Source organism: Oncorhynchus gorbuscha, linkage group LG18, assembly GCF_021184085.1.
Source record: "Oncorhynchus gorbuscha isolate QuinsamMale2020 ecotype Even-year linkage group LG18, OgorEven_v1.0, whole genome shotgun sequence".
NCBI classification, from domain to species: domain Eukaryota; kingdom Metazoa; phylum Chordata; class Actinopteri; order Salmoniformes; family Salmonidae; genus Oncorhynchus; species Oncorhynchus gorbuscha.
Genome location: NC_060190.1, coordinates 42,942,593 through 42,966,391, shown reverse-complemented (window position 1 = coordinate 42,966,391; position 23,799 = coordinate 42,942,593). Strand labels below are relative to the sequence as shown.

Sequence of the window (23,799 nt, the reverse complement as noted above, 5' to 3'; positions counted from 1 at the left end):
ATGTCTTTTTGAAAGGCAGAGTAGGTGAACGGATTATCTCTGCATGTGTGGTTCCCACCGTGAAGCATGGAGGAGGTGGTGTGATGGTGCTTTGCTGGTGACACTGATTTATTTAGAATTCAAAACACACTTAACCAGCATGGCTACCACAGCATTCTGCAGCGATACGACATCTGGTTTGCGCTTAGTGGGACTATCATTTGTTTTTAAACAGGACAATGACCCAACACACCTCCAGGCTGTGTAAGGGCTGTTTGACCAAGAAGGAGAGGGATGGAGTGCTGCATCAGATGACCTGGCCTCCACAAATCACCTGACCTCAACCCAATTGAGATGGTTTGGGATGAGTTGGACCAGAGTGAAGGAAAAGCATTTTGTAATTGGGAACACCAACACGGTTGAAAAAGCATTCCAGGTGACAACCTCATGAAGCTGATTGAGAGAATGCAAAGTGTGTTCAAAGCTGTCACAAAGGCAAAGTACTTTGAATCTCAAATATATTTTGGTTTGTTTAACACTTTTTTGGTTACTACATGATTCCATGTGTTATTTCATTGTAGAATCAAAACTATGTAGAAAATAGTAAAAATAAAGAAAAACCCTTGAATGTGTAAGTGTGTCCAAACCTTTGACTGGTACTGTATGTATGGGATGACTATGCCATAAAACACCAGATAGATGAAAGGATTGGTGATAAAAGTACAGGAAATTCAGAGGGGAGTGATGTCCTTTGTTTACCTTCAGAGTCGCGGTGCTCCTCGTAGAGTGTTCGCAGCTCATCCTCTTCCTCTGGCGTCCATTTTGCTTTCTTATTAGACCCCTCGCTGAGACGAGCATGAGAACAATAAATGACTTTTAAAAATGGACACCTTGAAAAGCATTAAGTGTAGGAGAACACAGACACTTATTTAATTGACACCCAGACGCACACACACACCCTTCTCCAGGCTTGCTGTAGCCCTCTGTCATCTCGCGGGCAGCTCCCACACTCTTCCAGAAGAGCAGCTCTACAAAAGCCTTGTTGTTTTTAGCCGTCAGGGCAAAGAAACGGTTCAGCACAAACTTAGCAAAGGTCACCAGCTCCTGTAGGAGGAATGTAAGTGTATTAGATTCCATGTGCCTTGGTTACAGGATTTTAAATCCAAAGGGACTTGATATGTAATTTGAGTTACATGCGAGTATCTCCGGTAAAGATTCAGACCATCATTAGCCTGAAGCTGGTCCGCTCGCTTACAAATGCACTCGTCTTTTCAGTTCATCGGTTCATTAATCAATATCAAAACGGCATCACAATCATTCCTCCCCTACGTGTGAGATTTACACTAGAGAGCTCCCAGGGTAGCACCCATCTAACCCAGTGTTTTGGTGGTTCAGGTTCATTTATCAGGCACAAAACAGACCCAAACAGAGAGGGACTAGCTGAACTTGTCTAATAAACACTATTTTAATTTTGCAACGGTGTTCCCTAATGAACGGGACCCTGGTTAACCTTATAGGCAGTGGCGGCAGGGTCTCCTAGGATCTTGTTGAAGAGGCAGAAGACAGAAAGCTGGAAGAGCAGGGCGTCCATCTTGAGGTCGACGGCCAGGCGGTGCAGCATGCGTGTGATGCAGTGGTTGGTGTGGGGGGAGTTCTGGGAGTAAGACCGGAGCAGGAGCAGGTAGGGACGTACGATGTTGGGGTTGGCAAACCTGGTATGCAGGGCACATTGGGCAGTGAAGAGTTAAAACGGTCAGTGTTATCACAGGGCAAATGGAGTGTCTGGGGCTTATTCATTACAGTTTTAACATGTTCTGTTTTAGAAATGTTTTTATCACTAGTTCTTCGTATTCAGGAGACTGACACGGAGGCCCCGGTGATGCAAATCTGAGATCACATGTACTGTAGACACTGAATGTGTGTCCCTCACCTCTTGATGAAGTCCAGGAAGTTGAACTCAGTCTCAGACACGCGTACAGATTCCAGCTCTTCCTCCTCCTCCAACTCTCCATCCTCCTCCTCCATCCCAGGTTCAGGGGGAGTGGGCCCTCAAAACAAAACAGTGTTTCTTAATCTACTTTATTTTTGTAGATATTAATGCATCTGCAAATATACACGTCAGATTAAATCATATCGATCCCATATTTGATAAATTACCAGACCAGTGATGTAGTCAAGTCACCAAACCTCGAATCCAAGTCGAGTCCCAAGTATCTAGTGTTCGAGTCCAAGTCCTTTATACTTGAGTCACTTGGTAGTACTAAAAGCTGTAGTCCAACCATTTTTAAAGGTAGACTTTGTTACATTGTTGCACATTTGTAAGGCTAACTACATAATACAGTTATATAACATTTGCTGTTGTAGCTAGAATGTTTAATTATACAAAAGAGATTTTCTGACAAAGTCACCACTGGTCGAGTCCTAGTCGAGTTACTTGTCATGAAAATTGTGAATCAAGTCAGAGTCGAGTCCTGGACTCGAGTACAACAACAGTGCCACAGAGACACTCACTGGGCAGGTTGGCAGTGAGGATCTGTTTGAGGAGCTCCAGTTCCTCCTCTGGCTCCACATCAGCTGAACCAAACACATCTCCCTCTGGCCACACCTCCCTATGATAGAAATATAGAAAGAGAATTATGACAACCACCATGTTTGTTATTGTAAAGTGAATGGCCCAAAAAGTAGCCTCAGATCAAAATGCTGTTTTGACTATCGGTGGATCGACCCACGTGGATGTAGGGCACTTTGAGTTTAAGAAAAGCACTACCAAAATAAATAATATTGTAGTGTTCAATGGCGGATGCATCTAAAACCGATTTTCCCAAAAGAACTCTATGAGAACAGAGTCAGATTGAGTGTGTGACTGACCTCGCGGCTCGTAGCAGGCCCAGAGCCTCAGGGCCCCGTCTGTTGAGCAGGGTATCCTGGACACGCACCATGGCCTCAGTCCTCTGCTCCTCCAGGGGAGTCTCAGACGCAGCGTCAAATGGCACAGCGCCCTCTGTCAGAGCCTCCGACAACTGCAGCCATAGACAGACCCAGATTTAGCACCCAGCAAAACACTAGGGCTGCATCTCAATAGATTAAACAATCTTCCTCTACTTGCCTCCTGTCCTCCATCTGCACTGATCTACACATACAATAGGGGAAAGCCATATGGCATTTGCTTTCACTAGTGAATATTATGAAGGAAACGAGACAGGGAGAGGAAGCCACTTTAGACAACTGAGATGCACCCATGAACTCCTCCCTAGCTGTCTGTTAACAGTGTAATGCTACAACATGAAGCCATGAAAGCACCAAGCAACAATCTGCCTCAGTAAATGGAATGGAGTCTGGTGGTGAGTAGACAAGACAAGCTCGCTGCTCCAGGTGTTAACTGTCCCCTGGCTGATCCCCAACAGTGACCTGAAAGTTAGTGGCCCTCAGCTCCTCTGCCACGGCCCCCCACGTCTCCTCCAGTGCCTCGGGGGTGGTCTCTGCTGCAGTCGGATTCTTCCGGCCCTTAGACTTCTTACGCTTCACACGCTTCCTCTGCAGAAGGAGGGAAGCAGAGTTGGATAACAGAAAATAAATCATATGAAGTGGAACTGAATCGACATATAGCCAGATACCCTTTTTGTAAATAACGAACTGTAGGGTTGTCATTTGATGCATGTTCAAGTCAACAATAATCCACTTTCAGAAACATATTTGACAACTGAAAGTTCAGCGACTTCACTATTTGACAAACTATCACCTTGCACTTATTCCTTTCACCCCATCTAGCGGCCCCTATCTGTCTGTGAGTAGAGAGCGAGGCTCACCTGCACCACGAGGTTGTTGCGTCCCTTGCAGAAGCGTTCCAGCATGCGCAGGAAGAGGTGGGTGGACTCCACCAGGTCCCTGAGGAATGTGCGCGGCTGCTTTGTCTCATCAAACTTCCTCAGCAGGGTCAAGAAGATCTCTCTGTACTCCATCAGGTAGAAAATGTTACCTGGAAGGGAGACAGAGGATTTAGACGTTTCGTTTAGAAAAAGAATGAAAGAGGAAACAAAGAAGAGAAGAGGAGACGACAAGAGGTGGAGAGAAGAGCGGAAGACCGGAGAAGCGTCTCACTCTTGATGACGTTTGCGCTCTGTCTGATGTCCTCGTCTCGGGAGCGGTCCATCTCGTTCACCGTCAGCAGCAGCTCCTGATACGCCTTCAGAGCCAGGTGCATCCTGGAAGAAACATGCAGAAATGTATTTCTTACACGTTCAAAGCCAGAGATACACAGAAATGTACAAGCCATCCTCCATGTGGGCTCCATACGGTCCACGATAATATTCGAATTAGACTTCAAAACTTTTAGTGCCAACATGGCTCCCTTAAAAAAAAAATAACCCTGTTTTCCACACCCACCTACGGGACCAGGACGAGGCCTCCTTGCGGTCGGTGAGCATCATCTCGTAGTAATTGGTGATGTTGCGCTCAATGAAGTGGAAGGCACGGATGGACATTGTCTCGGAGACCAGGTCAGCACGGAAACCGTTGCCGCGGTTAAAGGCCATGAAGAAGCTGAGAGCCCATAGGTAGTAGGTCTCGTCGTGCTGCTGCGCCTGTTCCCTGATCAGTCCCTCCTGTGGAAGCAGACAGAGAGACCAGCTGTGAGTGATGTAGCAAACTGCACTGAGCTCAGATCTGTTTGCATAGATAGGACTGAGAGTCTGTAATGTAACCGCTGTGTCTAAACAGGCCTCAAACCACAAGTGTGAAGAATGTTATATTGTGCAACACAGGGCTTTATTCAATCAAAATGTGGTAACTGAGTTTCTGGGATAAAGTTTTTTATTATTTTTTAACTCCACTATTTCACCATCCAAATACACCTTCTCGCTGTGCAGAAAGAATGTTGCTTTTGACTGGGCCAGGAACCCAGTAACTCAACTTGGATTTAACTGGATTCACAATGTTTACACAGCAACTTCCAGGAAAATATGGTTACTTTCAGAATTACAGTCAGAGTCCCTGTCTACCAATAATCTCTCCTTCCCAAAGTATGCACTTGTTCACTTCCTTTCAAGGATAAAAAAAAGACAGACAGATTGGTATATGGGAACTCCCTCTACGACAGTCTTATTCAAACCTTTTACAGCAGTCTTATTCAAACTTTTTAAGGGGGAACGGAATTGAACAAGAATTGAATGTTATTTGTCAATGGAAAAATGTATTTACATTTTTTATATACAATGGAAAAATGTATTTACATTTATATACACTGCTCAAAAAAAATAAAGGGAACACTAAAATAACACATCCTAGATCTGAATGAATGAAATATTTTTATTAAATACTTTTTTCTTTAAATAGTTGAATATGCTGACAACAAAATCACACAAAAATTATCAATGGAAATCTAATTTATCAACCCATGGCGGTCTGGATTTGGAGTCAAACTCAAAATTAAAGTGGAAAACCACACTACAGGCTGATCCAACTTTGATGTAATGTCCTTAAAACAAGTCAAAATGAGGCTCAGTAGTGTGTGTGGCCTCCACGTGCCTGTATGACCTCCCTACAACGCCTGGGCATGCTCCTGATGAGGTGGCGGATGGTCTCCTGAGGGATCTCCTCCCAGACCTGGACTACAGCATCCGCCAACTCCTGGACAGTCTGTGGTGCAACGTGGCGTTGGTGGATGGAGCGAGACATGATGTCCCAGATGTGCTCAATTGGATTCAGGTCTGGGGAACGGGCGGGCCAGTCCATAGCATCAATGCCTTCCTCTTGCAGGAACTGCTGACACACTCCAGCCACATGAGGTCAAGCATTGTCTTGCATTAGGAGGAACCCAGGGCCAACCGCACCAGCATATGGTCTCACAAGGGGTCTGAGGATCTCATCGCGGTAGCTAATGGCAGTCAGGCTACCTCTGGCGAGCACATGGAGGGCTGTGCAGCCCCCCAAAGAAATGCCACCCCACACCATGACTGACCCACCGCCAAACCGGTCATGCTGGAGGATGTTGCAGGCAGCAGAACGTTCTCCACGGCGCCTCCAGACTCTGTCACATGCTCAGTGTGAACTTGCTTTCATCTGTGAAGAGCACAGGGCGCCAGTAGCGAATTTGCCAATCTTGGTGTTCTCTGGCAAATGCCAAACGTCCTGCACGGTGTTGGGCTGTAAGCACAACCCCCACCTGTGGACGTCGGGCCCTTATACCACCCTCATGGAGTCTGTTTCTGACCGTTTGAGCAGACACATGCACATTTGTGGCCTGCTGGAGGTCATTTTGCAGGGCTCTGGCAGTGCTCCTCCTGCTCCTCCTTGCACAAAGGCAGAGGTAGCGGTCCTGCTGCTGGGTTGTTGCCCTCCTACGGCCGCCTCCACATCTCCTGATGTACTGGCCTGTCTCCTGGTAGTGCCTCCATGCTCTGGACACTATGCTGACAGACACAGCAAACCTTCTTGCCACAGCTCGCATTGATGTGCCATCCTGAATGAGCTGCACTACCTGAGCCACTTGTGTGGGTTGTAGACTCAGTCTTATGCTACCACTAGAGTGAAAGCACCGCCAGCTTTCAAAAGTGACCAAAACACCAGCCAGGAAGCATAGGAACTGAGAAGTGGTCTGTGGTCCCCACCTGCAAAACCACTCCTTTATTGGGGGTGTCTTGCTAATTGCCTATAATTTAAACCTGTTGTCTATTTGCACAACAGCATGTGAAATTTATTGTCAATCAGTGTTGCTTCCTAAGTGGACGGTTTGATTTCACAGAAGTGTGATTGACTTGGAGTTACATTGTGTTGTTTTAAGTGTTCCCTTTGATTTTATTTTCAGCTGTTGGAAGCTGGTGTACTAAACAGAAAGCAAGATGCAAAAACATTTACGAATGGGAAACATAGTAGAGCACATAAAAACAGATCTACCGCGTCAAACTTGCTTTCAACAAGAAGGACATCTAGAACTCACATTTATATGCGAATTTGGTCCCGTCGCCCAAAAAGTTACATACTGCAGCTTTAAATCTTGGCAACCCCACTGACCCAGACTTCGAGTACAACTGCTCTAGGCCAGGCCAACACCAATCCAATGCTTTTAAATATGATGAGGAGTAATGAACGAGTACACACTTCAGGAGGAAGGACAGATTATTGTGACGCACACCCTATATTGGGCAGTACACCCCCTCCAGTGTGATAGTCATTTCTTTGGGCATCATGCCGTGCTGTGACCCCGTCTCCTCACCTTGACCAGGTACATGAGGCGATTATAGCAGTTCTCCAGGAAGTCCATGCAGAACTCGCGCAGGAAGAGGCGCACGTTGAGGGCCGAGCGGCGTTTGCCCTCCGAGTCTCGAGCGTGCAGCTTCCGCTTGGGCACACGTCTCACCGCCTTGCCTTCATCGTGTGTGTAGTTCTTGAACTAGGACCAAAGACATGTAAGAAGGGACCGGTAGGATAACGAGAAAGGACAGATTTAACTACTTGACATTTCAGCTTGGAAATGCAAATGTTGGTTTTTCCATTTGTTATAATAGCTTTGACCTTTATAATAATAATAATAATAATATATGCCATTTAGCAGACGCTTTTATCCAAAGCGACTTACAGTTATGTGTGCATACATTCTACGTATAAATTAACAGGCACCGAATCTAATATATGCAACGCAGGACAAGCTAGATAAACTAGTAATATCAACCATGTGTAGTTAACTAGTGATTATGTTAAGATTGATCTTTTTTTTTATAAGATAAGTTTATGCTAGCTAACACCTTACACTTTATCTAGGAAACCTGCTTCAAATGCCAACTCCCCGGTAATACAATTTTGGGGCACTGCTCTAGGATTTCGCACTCACGTTGTGAAGGCCTCGGTGGTAGATCACATCTTTCTCGCCAATGGACTTGAGTCCCTGAACCACATACGAGCCTCCAAAGCGAGAGTGTCTGAAAGAGAGGGAAAGGCATCAGACAATTATTAAAGTTTTTTTTTTTTTTACCCATCACCTCTCCAGAGCAGTGGAGGCTGCTGAGGGGAGGAAGGCTCATAATAATGGCTGGAATGGAGGAAATGGAATGGCTTCAAACACATAGAAACCATGTATTTTGATTCCATTCCACTTACCCCGCTCTAGCCATTATCACAAGCCTGTCCGCCCCTATTAAGGTACCACCAACCTCCTGTGCTCTAGAGCATATCACACTCTCTTCAACTGCTCTGAGGTCAGATGGTATCTAATCTACCTCTAAAGAGCATGTCTCGCTGAGAAAAACTGCCGAGATCAGTGTAGTTACCGGGTTCCTCTCTGGAGGGTGCGGCTGCGTTTCTCCGCTTGCTCTTTTTGTCGTAGTGCCTCCAGCTCCTGGGCATCTCTCTGTTTCTCCTGAGCTGAACGAGCCTGACCCGCACTCACCAGGAGTTCCGGCGTCTGCAGGGAGGGAGAACATAGAATCAATAGAATGGACCCTTTCATTAAAAGTAATATTCTGTGGGCTGTGTATCGGCAGCCATATTGGGTGTAGCAGAAGCTGGAATGTTTGATTAATTCTAAGCCTTTTAGATCATAATGCATAAGATTACACAGACAGGTACCTAGTCCTAGATCAGCAACCCTACTCTGCGATACATTATGGATATGGGCCCAGGTGTCTCCCTCTCTGGTCTCACCTGGTCTCTGAACATGAGGGAGATGACCTCCAGCACATGCATGCTCCACTGCTGCTCGCTCTGTGCAGAGGCCAGGAACTTGATCAGGTCGTCTAGACCACTCATGTGGATGGCCCACAGAAGCTTGTCATGCACACTGGCATCATCATCCACGTTCTACAGCCACACCAGAGGAGAAAGGAGGGAGGAAGCAGAAAAGGATAGGACATGGGGAGGAGATAGGGAGAGGAAAAAGAGAAGAGGTAAGAGAGAGAGAAGAGATGCAAGAAAAAGAAATAAAGGATGGGGAGTAGTGAAAGGTAGGAAAACAGAAAAGACAGTGAGAAAAAGAGTTCAATACGATGAGAGATTGACAGATGAACCAAGGCAAAAAACAAACAAAAAAAAAAATATATATATATATATATATTTTTTTATTTTATTTATAACTCAGCAGGATCTGCTGCTTGGGAATGTACCGAATGGGGTCACAGCAAGACCTGACACAGTGAACTCTGACCTTCTCCTCGTAGGGGTCAGCAGGGACATGCAGTACATTCCTGACCAGCAGCAGAATCCTCTCAATCAGCAGGTTGTCTTCCTCCTGCCTCTGCTCCCAGTCCTGGCCGACAGAAACAGATAAAGGGGGAGAGAATCATTTAACACAGAGCCACTGTTTCTCACTCTTATTTTTTGGAAAAGACCAGGATTATTTGTGGCGGACTCCATTCTGTGGTGTTGTAGTATGAAAGTATAACACTCACCAGTTGCAGCAGGGTGTACAGGGTCTCACTCAGAACTCCAAACACCTTTTCATTGGCAAAAGCCTGAGGAAAGGGAGAGACACAAGGAGATGAGTCAACCATACACATCATACTGCTACATACAATCATTCCGTATTCCTCCCTCTACACCTTAGAATGGGCTCAAATAGATAACCACAGAGGATGTGTTCCAAATGGCCCCAATAGAGCTCTGGTAAAAGGTAGTGCACTATAAAAGGGAATACGGTGTAGGTCTGGGAGATCACACACACACACACACACACACACACACACACACACACACACACACACACACACACACACACACACACACACACACACACACACACACACACACACACACACACACACACACACACAACATGCAAGATTTTACTGAGTTACAGTTCATATAAGGAAATCAATCAATTGAAATAAATTGAGCAGGCTAATCTATGGATTTCACATGACGGGACAGGGGTGCAGCACCTTGGCAGCCAGGCCTATCCACTGGGGAGCCAGGCCCAGCCAACCACAAAAGGGCTTTATTACAGACATAATCCTCAGCAGCGTTGACATAAGCATTTCTCCTTTGCCAAGATAATCCATCTACATGATAGGTGTGGCATATCAATTAAACAGCATGATCATTACACCGGTGCACCTTGTGCTGGGGACAATGAAAGGCCACTTTAAAATGTGCAGTTTTGTCACAAAATACAATGCCAAGGATGTCTCAAGTTTTGAGGGAGCAAGCAATTGGTATGCTCACCTCAGGAATGTCCAGCAGAGCTGTTGCCAATGATTTTAATGTTAATTTCCCAACCAATAAGCCACCTCGAACTTCGTTTTAGAGAATTTGTCCAACGTCTAACCGGCCTCACAACCACAAGACACGTGTATGGCGTTGTGTGGGCGAGCAGTTTGCTGATGTCAACGTTGTGAACACCCCATGGTGGTGGGGTTATGGTATGGGCAGGCATAAACTACAGACAATGAACACAATTGCATTTTATCGATGGCAATTTGAATGCATTGTTGTGCATTAATCCACCGCCCATGACCTCATGTTTCAGCATGATAATGCACGACCCCATGTCACAAAGATCTGTACACAATTCCTGAAAGCTGAAAATGTCCCTGTTCTTTCATGGCCTGCATACTCACCAGACATGTCACCCATTGAGCATGTTTTGGATGCTCTGGATTGACGTGTACACAACAGTGGGTTCTAGTTCCAGATAATCTTTTATTTTACCTTAATTTAACTGGGTAAGTCAGTTAAGAACAAATTCTTATTTACAAAGATGGCCTAGTAACATTGGGTTAACTTGTTCAGGGGCAGGACAGATTTTTACCTTGTCAGCTCGGGGATTTGATCTAGCAACCTTCCGGTTACTGGCCCAACGCCCTAACCACTAGGCTAACTGCCAACCCGATCTCCAGCAACTTCGTACAGCCATTGAAGAGGAGTGGGACAACAGTCCACAGGCCACAATCAACAGCCTGATCAGTTCTATGCGAAGGAGATGTCGCATTGCATGATGCAAATGGTGGTCAGCAGATACTGACTGGTTTTCTGATCCACGCCCCTACTTAAAAATATATATATATCTGTGACCAACAAATGCATATCTGTATTCCCAGCCATGTGAAATCCATAGAATAGGGCCTAATGAATTTATTTCAATGGACTGACTTCCTTATATTAAAACTGTAACACAGTAAAATCTTTGAATATTGTTGCATGTTACGTTTGTATTTAAATTCAGTATAGCCGTCTAATCTTTATTTTATAAAATGTGCGAGGAGCATAGAAATACATATTTTTTTAAAGGAACTCGCTTAGACATTCTCATTCTGAAAAATAAACATTTTCTTATCCAGGTAGGCCATTTCAACACGTAAACAAAGTCAACAGGCTGTATTCTAAAACAGTTGGAGACAGACAGGAGGGTGTATTCATAACAGTTCAACTGTTCTACCTACCTTGTTAGCAAGCAAACAGATTCAAAAAGGCTAGACTTTAAATCTAAAGATTAGCTGGCTACTCACTAGCAGGGGGCTTGTGTTTGAGAGTCCTGTGTTATTTTTCTATAGTGTCTGCTACCAGAAGTTAGTCAGTATTAGTGGACGTGCATTGTGCGAAGGTCTGGTTACATTTGTAACAAAAAGGACATTTTCATAGATTTGAAAACCAGATCAGTAACTATTGCAAAAAATGTTTTTCTAAAATAATTAAATTATTAGTGGTCTTATGGTTGAGGGCTTATATTTAGGCTACGTATAATTTTACAAGCCCCAAATTCATTAGACTATTCCTGACTGTTTGAAATGCAGTGTATAGGTGACTTGTTTGAGATATATATATATATCAAACAAGCTGACAAGGAAAAAAAGAATATATATAATGATTTTTGGGCCACCTCCTTATAGGGTGCCATTTGGGACACAACCATTGGGGCATCAGGTAGCCTAGTGGTTAGTGCATTGGGCCAGTAACTGAAAGGTTTCTGGATCAAATCCCCGAGCTGACAAGGTAAAAATCTGTCGTTCTGCCCCTGAACAAGGCACTGTTCCCTGGTAGGCCGTCATTGTAAATAATCATTTGTTCTTAACTGACTTGCCTAGTTAAATAAAGGTGAAATGTAAAAAATAAAAACACGCCTACCTCCTTATAGGCCTGTAAATAGGATACCACTTCCAGGAAGTGATGTCTGACAGTGGGGTCATCTGGGACTTTCCCGAAGCAGAGCAGTGCAGGTTGGGTAAGGTTGACCATAAGCCTGTGAGGGAACAGAGACAGCATCAGAACCACACTCCAACCAAAACACAACATGATCCAATATCCAACATTCATCCAGGCTTCTAACAACCTGTTCAGGGATGAACTACACTACATATTTTCTAGCTATTTAACTTCATGCACCCGATAAAGGCCTGTACTGAGGGTGTGTGCAGTGTACCCGATGCAGTATTGAGGGTGTGTGCAATGTACCCGATGCAGTATTGAGGGTGTGTGCAATGTACCCGATGCAGTATTGAGGATGTGTGCAATGTACCCGATGCAGTATTGAGGATGTGTGCAATGTACCGGATGCAGTATTGAGGATGTGTGCAATGTACCCGATGCAGTATTGAGGATGTGTGCAATGTACCCGATGCAGTATTGAGGATGTGTGCAATGTACCCGATGCAGTATTGAGGATGTGTGCAATGTACCCGATGCAGTATTGAGGATGTGTGCAGTGTACCCGATGCAGTATTGAGGATGTGTGCAGTGTACCCGATGCAGTATTGAGGATGTGTGTAGTGTACCCGATGCAGTATTGGGGGTGTGTGTCGTGTACCTGATGCAGGCGTCAAACAGGGACTTGTCCTGGCTGTGCTGGGTGATAATGGGCAGCAGGTCGTTCTGGAGGATTTGGCCCGCACCCAGCTGCTGACGGGTGTCCCGCGTGTCATCCTCATGCCGCAGGTACCGGATCAGGTCCTTCACACTCTCTACAGGGGACACACACAGGGTTAGAGTGGTCCTTCTGTAGCTCAGTTGGTAGAGCATGGCGCTTGTAACGCCAGGGTAGTGGGTTCGATCCCCGGGACCACCCATACGTAGAATGTATGCACACATGACTGTAAGTCGCTTTGGATAAAAGCGTCTGCTAAATGGCATATATATAACAGCCCTATACACGAATTACATTACTTATTAAGTGCAGTCCAACCTAGGTCAGATTATCACAAGTAATTTAAGTTGCTTTGACAGTAAATATACTGTAAATCCTCCCTAAAGACAGTAATTAATGTCAAGACTGGGTCCTAGTACACAGTACTACCTTAGGCACTGTGTTTATAGCCCAGCAAGTGTTGTTAGCCAGTGTGTGTAGCAGTTCACCTAGACAGTCAGGTTCTTTGTGGTAGGTGTCTCCTTCCAGGTACCCGAGGGCACTGCACGTTGCTAAAAGCTCACAGTTCATCACGTACAAGTCCATACATCACCTGCCTGGCAGGAAGACGTGATGCTCAACCTGACACACAGCAATCAGGAAATAGAGAGAGATTTATAATGAGGTGGTGAAGGAACAAGTCTTATAATATATAGTTCTGAGAAGACTAAAAACCTGTATACAACACGAAACAAAAATAACTATAGTGAATATATTATGCCCAAAAAAACTAGGCTGAATAATTCACCTGTAGGCTAAAAGATCACCTGGATTTCAACAGCAGAACCGAGGTGTTTAGACGTCAGTTCATAGGTCGTTCAAACCTGTAGGAGACAGAGGCAGTCAGACATTGTTATATGGCCCTTACCAGTCTACGCACTAGAAACAATTCAGTTCAAACGGTATTAGAAAGTCACAGCCGCAAGGAATAATCAACTTAACTACTAGTGCTTTTCTTGGTATATTATTAACTAATAATTGAGCAACAACAAGTCTGGAATTGCAATCTGCATGTTTTTCAGTGTGAGAAACTAAGAGCAGATTGAATGTCAAGAGGACATCTTTGCTGCTTGGCCGTGTGTCTCAATTGCTCCCTCTCAAAACACACACTTTTACTGTGACAAGATCCAAGCGGACAGTCTTGAGTTGAAAGGCATACTGTCAAATCACACTCACGGACAATTCCAGCAGAGCGACCTGATCCAGGATTAGCCCAGAGTACAGGACCTAGTGACATTAACCATCTGACCTCATCCGGTCAGCGACTTCAAGTAAACAGAACAGTAACATCCTTAGGAAATGGAGTGGATGAGAAGCAGCCTTTTGTTTTGTACACGGAACAGCTCATGCATCCCTGCTCTCCTCTGAATTGTGAGATGGGCTATGGCCATTTTAAAGAGAGATTCTCTTTCAGCTTCTGGCTAACCTGGTTATGTAGGCAATCTGAAAATGGAAATGAACCATGAGCAGGACTACAAGTTCTCACAGTTCCACCTTTTTACCGCTACACGGGCATACGAAGGACTACTCCACTTGAAATGAGACTCTCATCAGCTCGTCTAGGCTTCTTCACACACCTAGGACTGCTATGTTCTATAGAACACCCACATGAACCCGATTGACCAGCTCTTATGAGACTGCCAGTTAGAACCTCTATTCCTCTAAGCACTAACAAAGCAGTGAGACGAGGGGCAACCCAGCGGAGAATGACTGACTCCTCTCATTGAAGCTACGGGAAATTCAAACAGGATCCCCCCCATTATAATGAATGGAAAAATGGCAATATTTGTGGTGAATCTTCATGTAAATAAAATCGAAGACAATCATGGTACCAATTATTGCTTCTTACACCAGATGTGTGTGCTTGAACCTATTATTTTTTATTCGCACACAGAAGTAGTTAAGGATCATTTAGTTGCTAATGGCAGTCAGAAGTGGCCTTCACCTTCAGTTACTCAATGAGAGGGGGCAGCACTGAGCTAGCCTGCAACGTCACTTACTGGGCATGTTATGTCTCCGTGAGACGCCATCTTAACGTACTTAATTTGGCTTCGATGCGCAATTGAGTCTTTACATAGGAATGAATGGTGTCACGTGATCGGTGGCTTTGTCCATTCATACAGCACACCGAGTATACAAAACATTAAGAACAACTACTTTTACCATGGTATAGACTGACCAGGTTAAACCAGGTGAAAGCTGAGAACCAGGTGCTTCTCCAAGAAGCAGTAACGGTTTACTTCACATAGCCTAAAACGTTCTCAGGTGTGAGTGAACCTATAATTCCACACTTCAAGTAATTCTAGTAAACCAAGAACCTTCTTTCATACATTGAGTACCAATGTTATTTAAATGTTTCCATTTGCCTACAATCTCACTTCTTGGAACATAAACAGTGTGGACATAGGGTAAATTGTTTCGGTTTAATGTAGAATACATGTCCATGCGAGCTGTCTAAAGCTGTAATAACGTATCCCAAAATGTGAACTAGGGTTTTAAAAACACAACATTACCGAAATGTACACTGCATTCGGAAAGTATTACGTTACAGCCTTGTTCTAAAAATGGATTAAATTACCTTTTTTCCTCATCAAGGCAAAGATCTTGGGAAGGGTACCAAAGAAATGTCAGCAGCATTGAAGGTCCCCAAGAACATAGTGGTCTCCATAATCCTTAAATGGAATAAGTTTGGAACCACCAAGACACTTCCAAGAGCTGGCCGCCCAGGTCAAACTGAGCAATCAGGGGAGAAGGGCCTTGGTCAGGGTGGTGAACAAAAACACGATGGTCACTCTGACAGAGCTCCAGTGGAGATGAGAGAACCTTCCAGAAGGACAACCATCTTTGCAGCACTCCACCAATCAGGCCTTTATGGTAGGGTGGCCAGAAGGAAGCCACTCCTCAGTAAAAGGCACATGACAGCCCGCTTGGAGTTAGCCAAAAGGCACCTAAAGGACTCTCAGACCATGAGAAACAAGATTCTCTGGTCTGATGAACCCAAGATTTAACGCTTTGGCCTGAATGCCAAGTGTCACGTCTGCAGGAAACCTGGCACCATCCCTACTGTGAAGCATGGTGGTGGCACCATCCCTACTGTGAAGCATGGTGGTGGCATCATCATGCTGTGGGATGTATTCAGCAGCAGGGACTAGAGGACCAGTCAGGATTGAGGGAAAGATGAACTGAGCAAAGTACTGAGAGATCCTTGATGAAAACCTGCTCCAGAGTACTCAGGACCTCAGACTGGGGCAAAGGTTAACCTTCCAGCAGGACAACATCCCTAAGAATACAGCCAAGACAACGCAGGAGTGGCTTCGAGACAAGTCTTTGAATGTCCTTGAGGGGCCCTGCCAGAGCCCAGACTTGAACCTGATCAAACATCTCTGGAGAAAAAAATTAAAAACCTGTTTTTGCTTTGTCATTATAGGGCATTGTGTGTAGAATTATGAGGGAAAATAACAATTTAATCAATTTTAGAATGAGGCTGTAAGATAAAATGTGGAAAAAGTCAAGGGATCTGAAAACCTTCCAAATGCACTGTAACCTACTAACAAAATGTAAACTCTTTCCACTTTTCCAGACAGTGCATTACTTTTCCAGAAGTTGCGTAAAGGCTCACAACCAAATTTGACACAAAAACCACACCTGGTTACTGATGAACAAAACATGACAAATACATAATATCATGAGGACTATAAAGCAGGTTTAAACAAACAGAACGTTAGCTCATCTTATCTATCACATCCTCTCATCATATCAGAACATGAAAAGCCCCACTCTCTGACAGACATGCTTACGGGCTCCCAAGTGGAGCAACAGTCTGAGGCACTGCATCTTAGTGCTAGAGGTGTCACTACAGACCCTGGTTCGATCTCGGACGATATCACAACCGGACATGATCGAGAGTCCCATAGGGCGGTGCATAACTGGCCCAGCATCGTCCGGGTTAGGGGAGGGTTTGGACGGGGAAGACCGTCATTGTAAATAAGAATTTGTACTTAAACTGACTTGTCTAGTAAAATATTAATAAAAATAAATAAGAACTACAGCAGCCCCTCCACACAGATCAGAAAGCACTCACACGTTTTTCTCAATGAGCAGCAAGACATTTAAGCAGCCTATGAAAGCCCCCCCCCGTTTTTAAACTCTTCAGAAATATGAGCTGTAGTTCTAGTCTAGCTACAAGAATGTGGTCATTCGACACTTTCCTTAATGCAGAAACGAGCAAATGCTAACGCTAGCACTTAACCCTACATAGACCTCTAATCACTCTACCACCATCTTATCAAACCCTCATATCTGCAGCAATCTTACTGATGCAACACAAGGAACTAGATGGTAACTTGACATTAAGAATAATTGGTGGGACTTGCTTTAACTCTTTACAAGTATTTTATGGTAGTGGAAGAAGTTTAAAAATTATTTACTTAAGCAAAGAAGTTAAATATAGTCAAATAATTTGTCTGATTACTTTGGATAGTGGGGCAATATATTTCATCACAACTACTCACTACCACTCTTTTTACACTACTACAGTACATGCAAACTGTAATAGAGTACAGTAGACAAGGCATTGTTGAAGTTTAAAATACATTTAAACAACTTCTATCCCAAGCATTTATCCCTTATATTTTGTTAATCAAAATGAATAGATAAATAGATAATAGCTAAATAGATAAATAGCACAGATAAATAAATAGAGAAATAAAGTATGAACACAGGGATGGAAGACCTAATGGATGGAGGGATAAAACGAGGTTAAGTTAGGCTGGACACATGACATCTTTAACAATGCTTTTTTCTGATATAAACTAGGTCATTGCATCTGCTGTAGAGCCCAGTTTCATAATATTACCATATGTCCCAGCTGCTTGCCGTAGTTTTAAAGTAATCCTGACAAAACAGGCCTTATTTTAGGGCATTTTTCACCCTGCCAGCTCCTATTAGTTCTATTGAGCATCGTGGCACCAACTCGCCTTCCAAACATTCTATTCCCAGCTTATTGTTTTACGTCACAATGCCTGCTTTGCTATTGTTGGCAATGAGACCTGCCCACCTGTCGTTCAATTCCATTAATTTACTTTGGGCTCGCGCTACTGTCCAGCTCAGCCAACATTCTTTTGGCAGTTTTCAACCTTGGCTAAATTTTGACTCGTTCTATTGTCCAGCCTAGTTAGGTTGAATAGATTGGTATGATAAAGGAATGAACTTATGGTTGAAGGTGTGTGTGTGTGTGTGTGTGCGTGGTAGTAGTCATTGCTGTTCTGATTTCAGATTTGAATATCAGAAAAGTAGACAAAGGTGCCATACTCCTTTTGTATTTTATTTCACCTTTATTTAACCAGGTAGGCCAGTTGAGAAGTAGTTCTCATTTATAACCTGGCCAAGATAAAGCAAAGCAGTGCGACACAAACAACAGAGTTACACAAACAAAACGTACAGTCAATAACACAATAGAAAAATCTATATACAGTGTGTGCAAATATAGTACGATTAGTGAGGTAAGGCAATAAATAAGCCATAAGGGTGAAATAATTACAATTTAGAAACTAAAACACTGAAGTGATAGATGTGCAGAAGATGAATGAGCAAGTAGAGATACTGGGGTGCAAAGAAGCAAAAAAATATATATGGGGATGTAGTTGGGTGGGCAATTAACAGATGGGCTGTGTACAGTTGCAAAGATCAGTAAGCTGCTCTGACAGCTGATGCTTAAAGTTAGTGAGGGAGAATTTTTGCAATTCGTTCCAGTCATTGGCAGCAGAGAACTGGAAGGAGAGGCGACCAAAGGAGAAGTTGACTTTGGGGATGACCAGTGAAATATGCCTGCTGGAGCGCGAGCTACGGGCGGGTGCCGCTATGGTGATCAGTGAGCTGAGATAAGGCGGGGCTTTACCTAGAAAAGATTTATAGATTTATAGACCTGGAGCCAGTGAATTTGCCGACGAATATGAAGCAAGGGAGAGCCAACGACAGCATACAGGACGCAAAGGTGGGTAGTATATGGGGCTTTGGTGACAAAACAGATGGCACTGTGATAGACTGCATCCAATTTGCTGAGTAGAGAGTTGGAGGCTATTTTGTAAATGACATCACCGAAGTAAAGGATCGGTAGGATAGTTAGTTTTACAAGGGTGTTTGGCAGCATGAGTGAGGGATGCTTTGTTGCGAAATAGGAAGCCGAGCCTCGATTGAAGGAGAGTTTACAGTGCGGGCAGCGATCGGTTGAAGAGCATGCAATTAGTTTGACATGCATTTAAGAGCAGTTGGAGGCCCCGGAAGGAGTGTTGTATGGCATTGAATCTCGTCTGGAGGTTTGACAACAGTGTCCAAAGAAGGGTCAGAAGTATACCGAATGGTGTCGTCTGAGTAGCGGTGGATCAGAGAACCACCAGCAGCAAGAGCAACATATTTGATGTTAGAGGTCGACTGATTATGATGTTTCAACGCCAATACCGATTATTGGAGGACCCCCCAAAAAAGCCGATACCGATTAATCGGACAATTTATTTATTTATTTGTAATAATTACAATTACAACAATACTGAATGAACACTTATTTTAACTTAATATAATACATCAATAAAAATCTATTTAGCCTCAAATAACTAATGAAACATGTTCAATTTGGTTTAAACAATACAAAAACAAAGTGTTCGAGAAGTAAAAGTGCAATATGTGCCATGTAAGAAAGCGAACTAACGTTTAAGTTCCTTGCTCAGAACATATGAAAGCTGGTGGTTCCTTTTAACACGAGACTTCAATATTCCAAAGTAAGAGGTTTTAGGTTGTAGTTAATATAGTATTTATTGGACTATTTCTCTCTATACCATTTGTATTTCACATACCTTTGACTATTGGATGTTCTTATAGGCACTTTAGTATTGCCAGTGTAACAGTATAGCTTCCGTCCCTCTTCTCGCCCCTACCTGGGCTCGAACCAGGAACACAACGACAACAGCCACAAGCAGCATTACCCATCGCTCCACAAAAGCCGAGGCCCTTGCAGAGCAAGGGGAATAACTACTCCAAGTCTCAGATCGAGTGACGTTTGAAACGCTATTAGAGCGCATCCCGCTAACTAGCTAGTCACTTCACATCGGTTACACCAGCCATTAGGCTGATAGGCTTGAAGTCATGAACAGCGCTGTGCTTGCGAAGAGCTACTGGCAAAACACACTAAAGTTTTGTTTGAATGAATGCTTACGAGCCTGCTGCTGCCTACCATCGCTCAGTCAGACTGCTCTATCGAATATCAAATCATAGACTTAATTATAACATAATAACACAGAAATACGAGCCTTTAGTCATTAATATGGTCGAATCCGAAAACTATCATTTAGAAAACAAAACGTTTATTATTTCAGTGAAATACAGAACCGTTCGGTATTTTATCTAACGGGTGGCATCCCTAAGTCTAAATATTCTTGTTACATTGTACAACCTTCAATGTTATGTCATAATTACGTAGAATTCTGGCAAATTAGTTCGCAATGAGCCAGGCTACCCAAACTGTTGCATATACCCTGACTCTGCATGCAATGAACGCAAGAGAAGTGACACAATTTCACCTGGTTAATATTGCTTGCTAACCTGGATTTCATTTAGCTAAATCATCCCCCAGCGTTGAATCGATTATATGCAACGCAGGACACGCTAGATAAACTAGTAATATCATCAATCATGTGTCGTTAACTAGTGATTATGATTGATTGTTTTTTTACAAGGTAAGTTTAATGCTACCTAGCAACTTACCTTGGCTTCTACTGCATTCGCGTAACAGGCAGGCTCCTCGTGGAGTGCAATGTAATCAGGTGGTTAGAGCATTGGATTAGTTAACCGTAAGGTTGCAAGATTGAATCCCAGAGCTGACAAGGTGAAAATCTGTGGTTCTGCCCCTGAACAAGGCAGGTAACCCACCGTTCCTAGGCCGTCATTGAAAATAAGAATGTGTTCTTAACGGACTTGCCTACTTAAATAAAGGTGTAAAAAAATATATAAATAAAATCGGCAAAATCGCCCCCCCCCCAAAAACGATTTCCGATTGTTATGAAAACTCTAAATCGGCCCTAATTAATCAGCCATTCCGATTAATCGGTCGACCTCTAATTGATGTATAAAGAGAAACAAGTCGGCCCGAGAATTGAACCCTGTGGCACCTCCATAGAGACTGCCAGAGGTCCGGACAATAGGCCCTCCGATTTGACACACTGAACTCAGAGGTACTTGGTGAACCAGACAAGGCAGTCATTTGAGAAACCAAGGCTGTTGAGTCTGCCGATGAGGATGTGGTGATTGACAGAGTCGAAAGCCTTGGCCAGGTCGACGAAGATGGCTGCACAGTATTGTCTTTTATCGAGGTGCACCCATGACCAGCTCGGAAACCAGATTGCATAGTGTAGAAGGTACGGTGGGATTTAAAATGGTCGATGATCTGTTTGTTAACTTGGCTTATGAAGACTTTAGAAAGGCAGCGATCTTTAGGGATCTCAGACGATACGAAAGAGGTTGAACAGGCTAGTAATAGGGGTTGCAACAATTGCGGCGGATAATTTTAGAAAGAGAGGTTCCAGATTGTCTAGCCCAGCTGATTTGTAGGGGTCCAGGTTTTGCAGCTCTTTCAGAACATCAGCTATCTGGATTTAGGTGAAGGAGAAATGGGGAGGCTTGGGCAAATTGCTGTAGGGGGTGCGGAGTAGGGGTAGCCAGGTGGAAAGCATGAACAGCCGTAGAAAACGAGACCCTGGTCATATAACTATGGCTGGCCAGAAACAAGTGCTCTGCGACAGGCAAATATGAAACAGAACCAAGCTGTGAGAAGTTACACAAGGGAGACTTGACTTGGACTGAGCAAGGGCGTAACAGAGACCACTCAACTTGGGCACAAAAGGCAATTTATTGGTGCATTAACGGTTTGAAAACCCAGTGATAAAAAGAGTTGCTTATATTCTGGCCCAAGACTATTCTGCACTGCAATCAAATGAAGTCATTCACTTTAAAATGGAGATGACTGGCTATGTAACAGCCTAAGTATTTACGACAAGGCTTTGATGTACACACCATGATGGGACCTAACACTTGAGGCAAATGACTAGGCAGCCTAAATTATGTTGATTTGATGTTATCCTTTTGATAGCATTATTCAGTCAAGATATAGGTGCTCCAATGCAAATGCATATATTTTGCCAACCAGCTGACAATGTGTCAGTCTGTTTTCCAAACAACATATTTACTTTTGGGACTTAATGATTATCATCTCAGACACTTAATAATATTATAATAACGCTGCACTGTATTGAAGTACTATTTCTGCTGACACCAGTGTTGTCACTAGCTAGTTAAGACAGCCACGAAGTGCTTTTTTTTATTTCACCTTTATGTATGATAAACCCCACCTACTTATTTATTTTGCATCTGATTTTAAACCTTAACCACACTTCTCACCTGGACATTTCTACAACTCAGCTAGTCATATCAAATCAACTAATTGTGTATTAATCAGACTACAAGTCAGCACGCAATGCTGTCAAAAAAATGTATTAGTAAAAAAACTGCAAAAACAGGGACAGCATTTAGTCACCCGATACAATTCCAATCAGTCAATATAATCGACAACTGTCATCAGAAATCAAGCGCCCCACTGTCTGATTCATTACGAGTCGATTATATCGACTGATTGGTTCTATATGGGGTGATTTCGCTTCTGAATGTAGGATGATCACAGAATAGCAGTTGTACTTGTAACTGGATGCAACACACATTCAGTGCTTAGTAAACGACTCCTGGCGGGAAGATACAAGCACACACGTTTGTATAAACTGGACAGGTATGACTTGACCAGCGTGGTTGGCCAGGGAACATTAGCTAAATGAAGCAAATGTTATCAACGCATTTCACTCCACTGTTATGGAAGATTAAACAGGTATGACACGCACACATTATAACATGATGTATAAGTGATTTTGTTTAAACAAGCAATTCCATCGTTTGCCGATGCGGTGTTTGCTCAGTTAGCTAAGCTAGCAAAAAATACTAATGTTCGTTTACACAATCATTCAATCACACAAAGTTGGCAACTATACATACCAGACCGCGGTGATGGTAAAATGGACCTTTGTGTTCTGACTACAGTTATTAATATATTTCTATAGATATTAGCTAAGTAATGAAAATGTCATTTTCACAATAAGAGAAGTCCATATGCACTGTCCAGTTTAGCGCCTAAACTATTCGTGACGATTCTAGACGGATGTTCTTCTTCTTCTTCTATGACGTTTAACGTCGGTTGACATCCCATATGCTGCATTACCGCCACCTACTAGACTGGAGTATAACTCCCTTATTCTTTGCTTGAAAATAAAAAATGTAATCAATAAATACCCTACCATTTAACAATTTCAAAATTATATAAAATTAAATGAATACCACCCTACTCCACTAATTAAATGTATTTATTCCTACATCATGCCATCATCCTGAAAGGATGGGACATCACCACTTAACACACCCTGATGTCAAGTCTCGCACACCAAAATATCTCTTTGCTGCCACCACAACCTACATTTTCTGCGACTTCCGTTCCATCCCTGCAGTACAGTTGATAACCTTTGCTATAAATGCCAAAAATCCAATCTTACTGAAACGTATAACTTTTTGGCCTATCCCCCTGTACTGGTATATCTCCCCCCCCCTCCAACCCATCTTCCTCTACTTTCTTCACTACCTATGACAACTTCAGCACTACTCTAACCCTGGAAACCTCAATCTGCCTCTTTCGCACAGGACATTTCTGATCCCCAGCCCCATGGGCACCCCTACAATTAACACATTCCGCTACTTTCCCCAATACTACACATTCCTTTGTCTCATGCCCTTCTGCACACTTCTCATACCTTGGAGGGAGCTCCTACACACTGCTGCCACATGCCCATAAGCTTGACACCTGTAACATCGTAATGTATTCGGCACATACACTCGTACAGTTTAACTTCTATATC

The 23,799-nt window shown here is 43.5% G+C and overlaps 1 protein-coding gene across 2 annotated transcripts in view; it reads right to left on the bottom strand.

Annotated features, from left to right (window-relative positions):
• Positions 1 to 23,050, bottom strand: part of timeless (timeless circadian clock) — a 28,006-nt gene extending 4,956 nt beyond the window's left edge. Inside the window, exons 1-21 of one of the 2 annotated variants that reach the window (XM_046312424.1) lie at positions 22,889 to 23,050; positions 13,551 to 13,626; positions 13,252 to 13,384; positions 12,707 to 12,860; positions 12,028 to 12,142; positions 9,357 to 9,419; positions 9,113 to 9,214; positions 8,614 to 8,769; positions 8,241 to 8,374; positions 7,805 to 7,892; positions 7,190 to 7,366; positions 4,363 to 4,580; positions 4,078 to 4,181; positions 3,786 to 3,955; positions 3,388 to 3,513; positions 2,848 to 2,999; positions 2,491 to 2,588; positions 1,910 to 2,027; positions 1,490 to 1,691; positions 938 to 1,083; positions 739 to 824 (exon numbers count right to left, since the gene is read on the bottom strand). In XM_046312424.1, coding sequence (XP_046168380.1) covers positions 739 to 824; positions 938 to 1,083; positions 1,490 to 1,691; positions 1,910 to 2,027; positions 2,491 to 2,588; positions 2,848 to 2,999; positions 3,388 to 3,513; positions 3,786 to 3,955; positions 4,078 to 4,181; positions 4,363 to 4,580; positions 7,190 to 7,366; positions 7,805 to 7,892; positions 8,241 to 8,374; positions 8,614 to 8,769; positions 9,113 to 9,214; positions 9,357 to 9,419; positions 12,028 to 12,142; positions 12,707 to 12,860; positions 13,252 to 13,348 — 2,506 coding nt within the window. In that variant the 5' untranslated portion in view covers positions 13,349 to 13,384; positions 13,551 to 13,626; positions 22,889 to 23,050. The remainder of the gene's footprint in view (positions 1 to 738; positions 825 to 937; positions 1,084 to 1,489; positions 1,692 to 1,909; positions 2,028 to 2,490; positions 2,589 to 2,847; positions 3,000 to 3,387; positions 3,514 to 3,785; positions 3,956 to 4,077; positions 4,182 to 4,362; positions 4,581 to 7,189; positions 7,367 to 7,804; positions 7,893 to 8,240; positions 8,375 to 8,613; positions 8,770 to 9,112; positions 9,215 to 9,356; positions 9,420 to 12,027; positions 12,143 to 12,706; positions 12,861 to 13,251; positions 13,385 to 13,550; positions 13,627 to 22,888) is intronic. The other variant, XM_046312425.1, reaches the window with a different exon arrangement.
• Between the last annotated feature and the right edge of the window lie 749 nt (positions 23,051 to 23,799).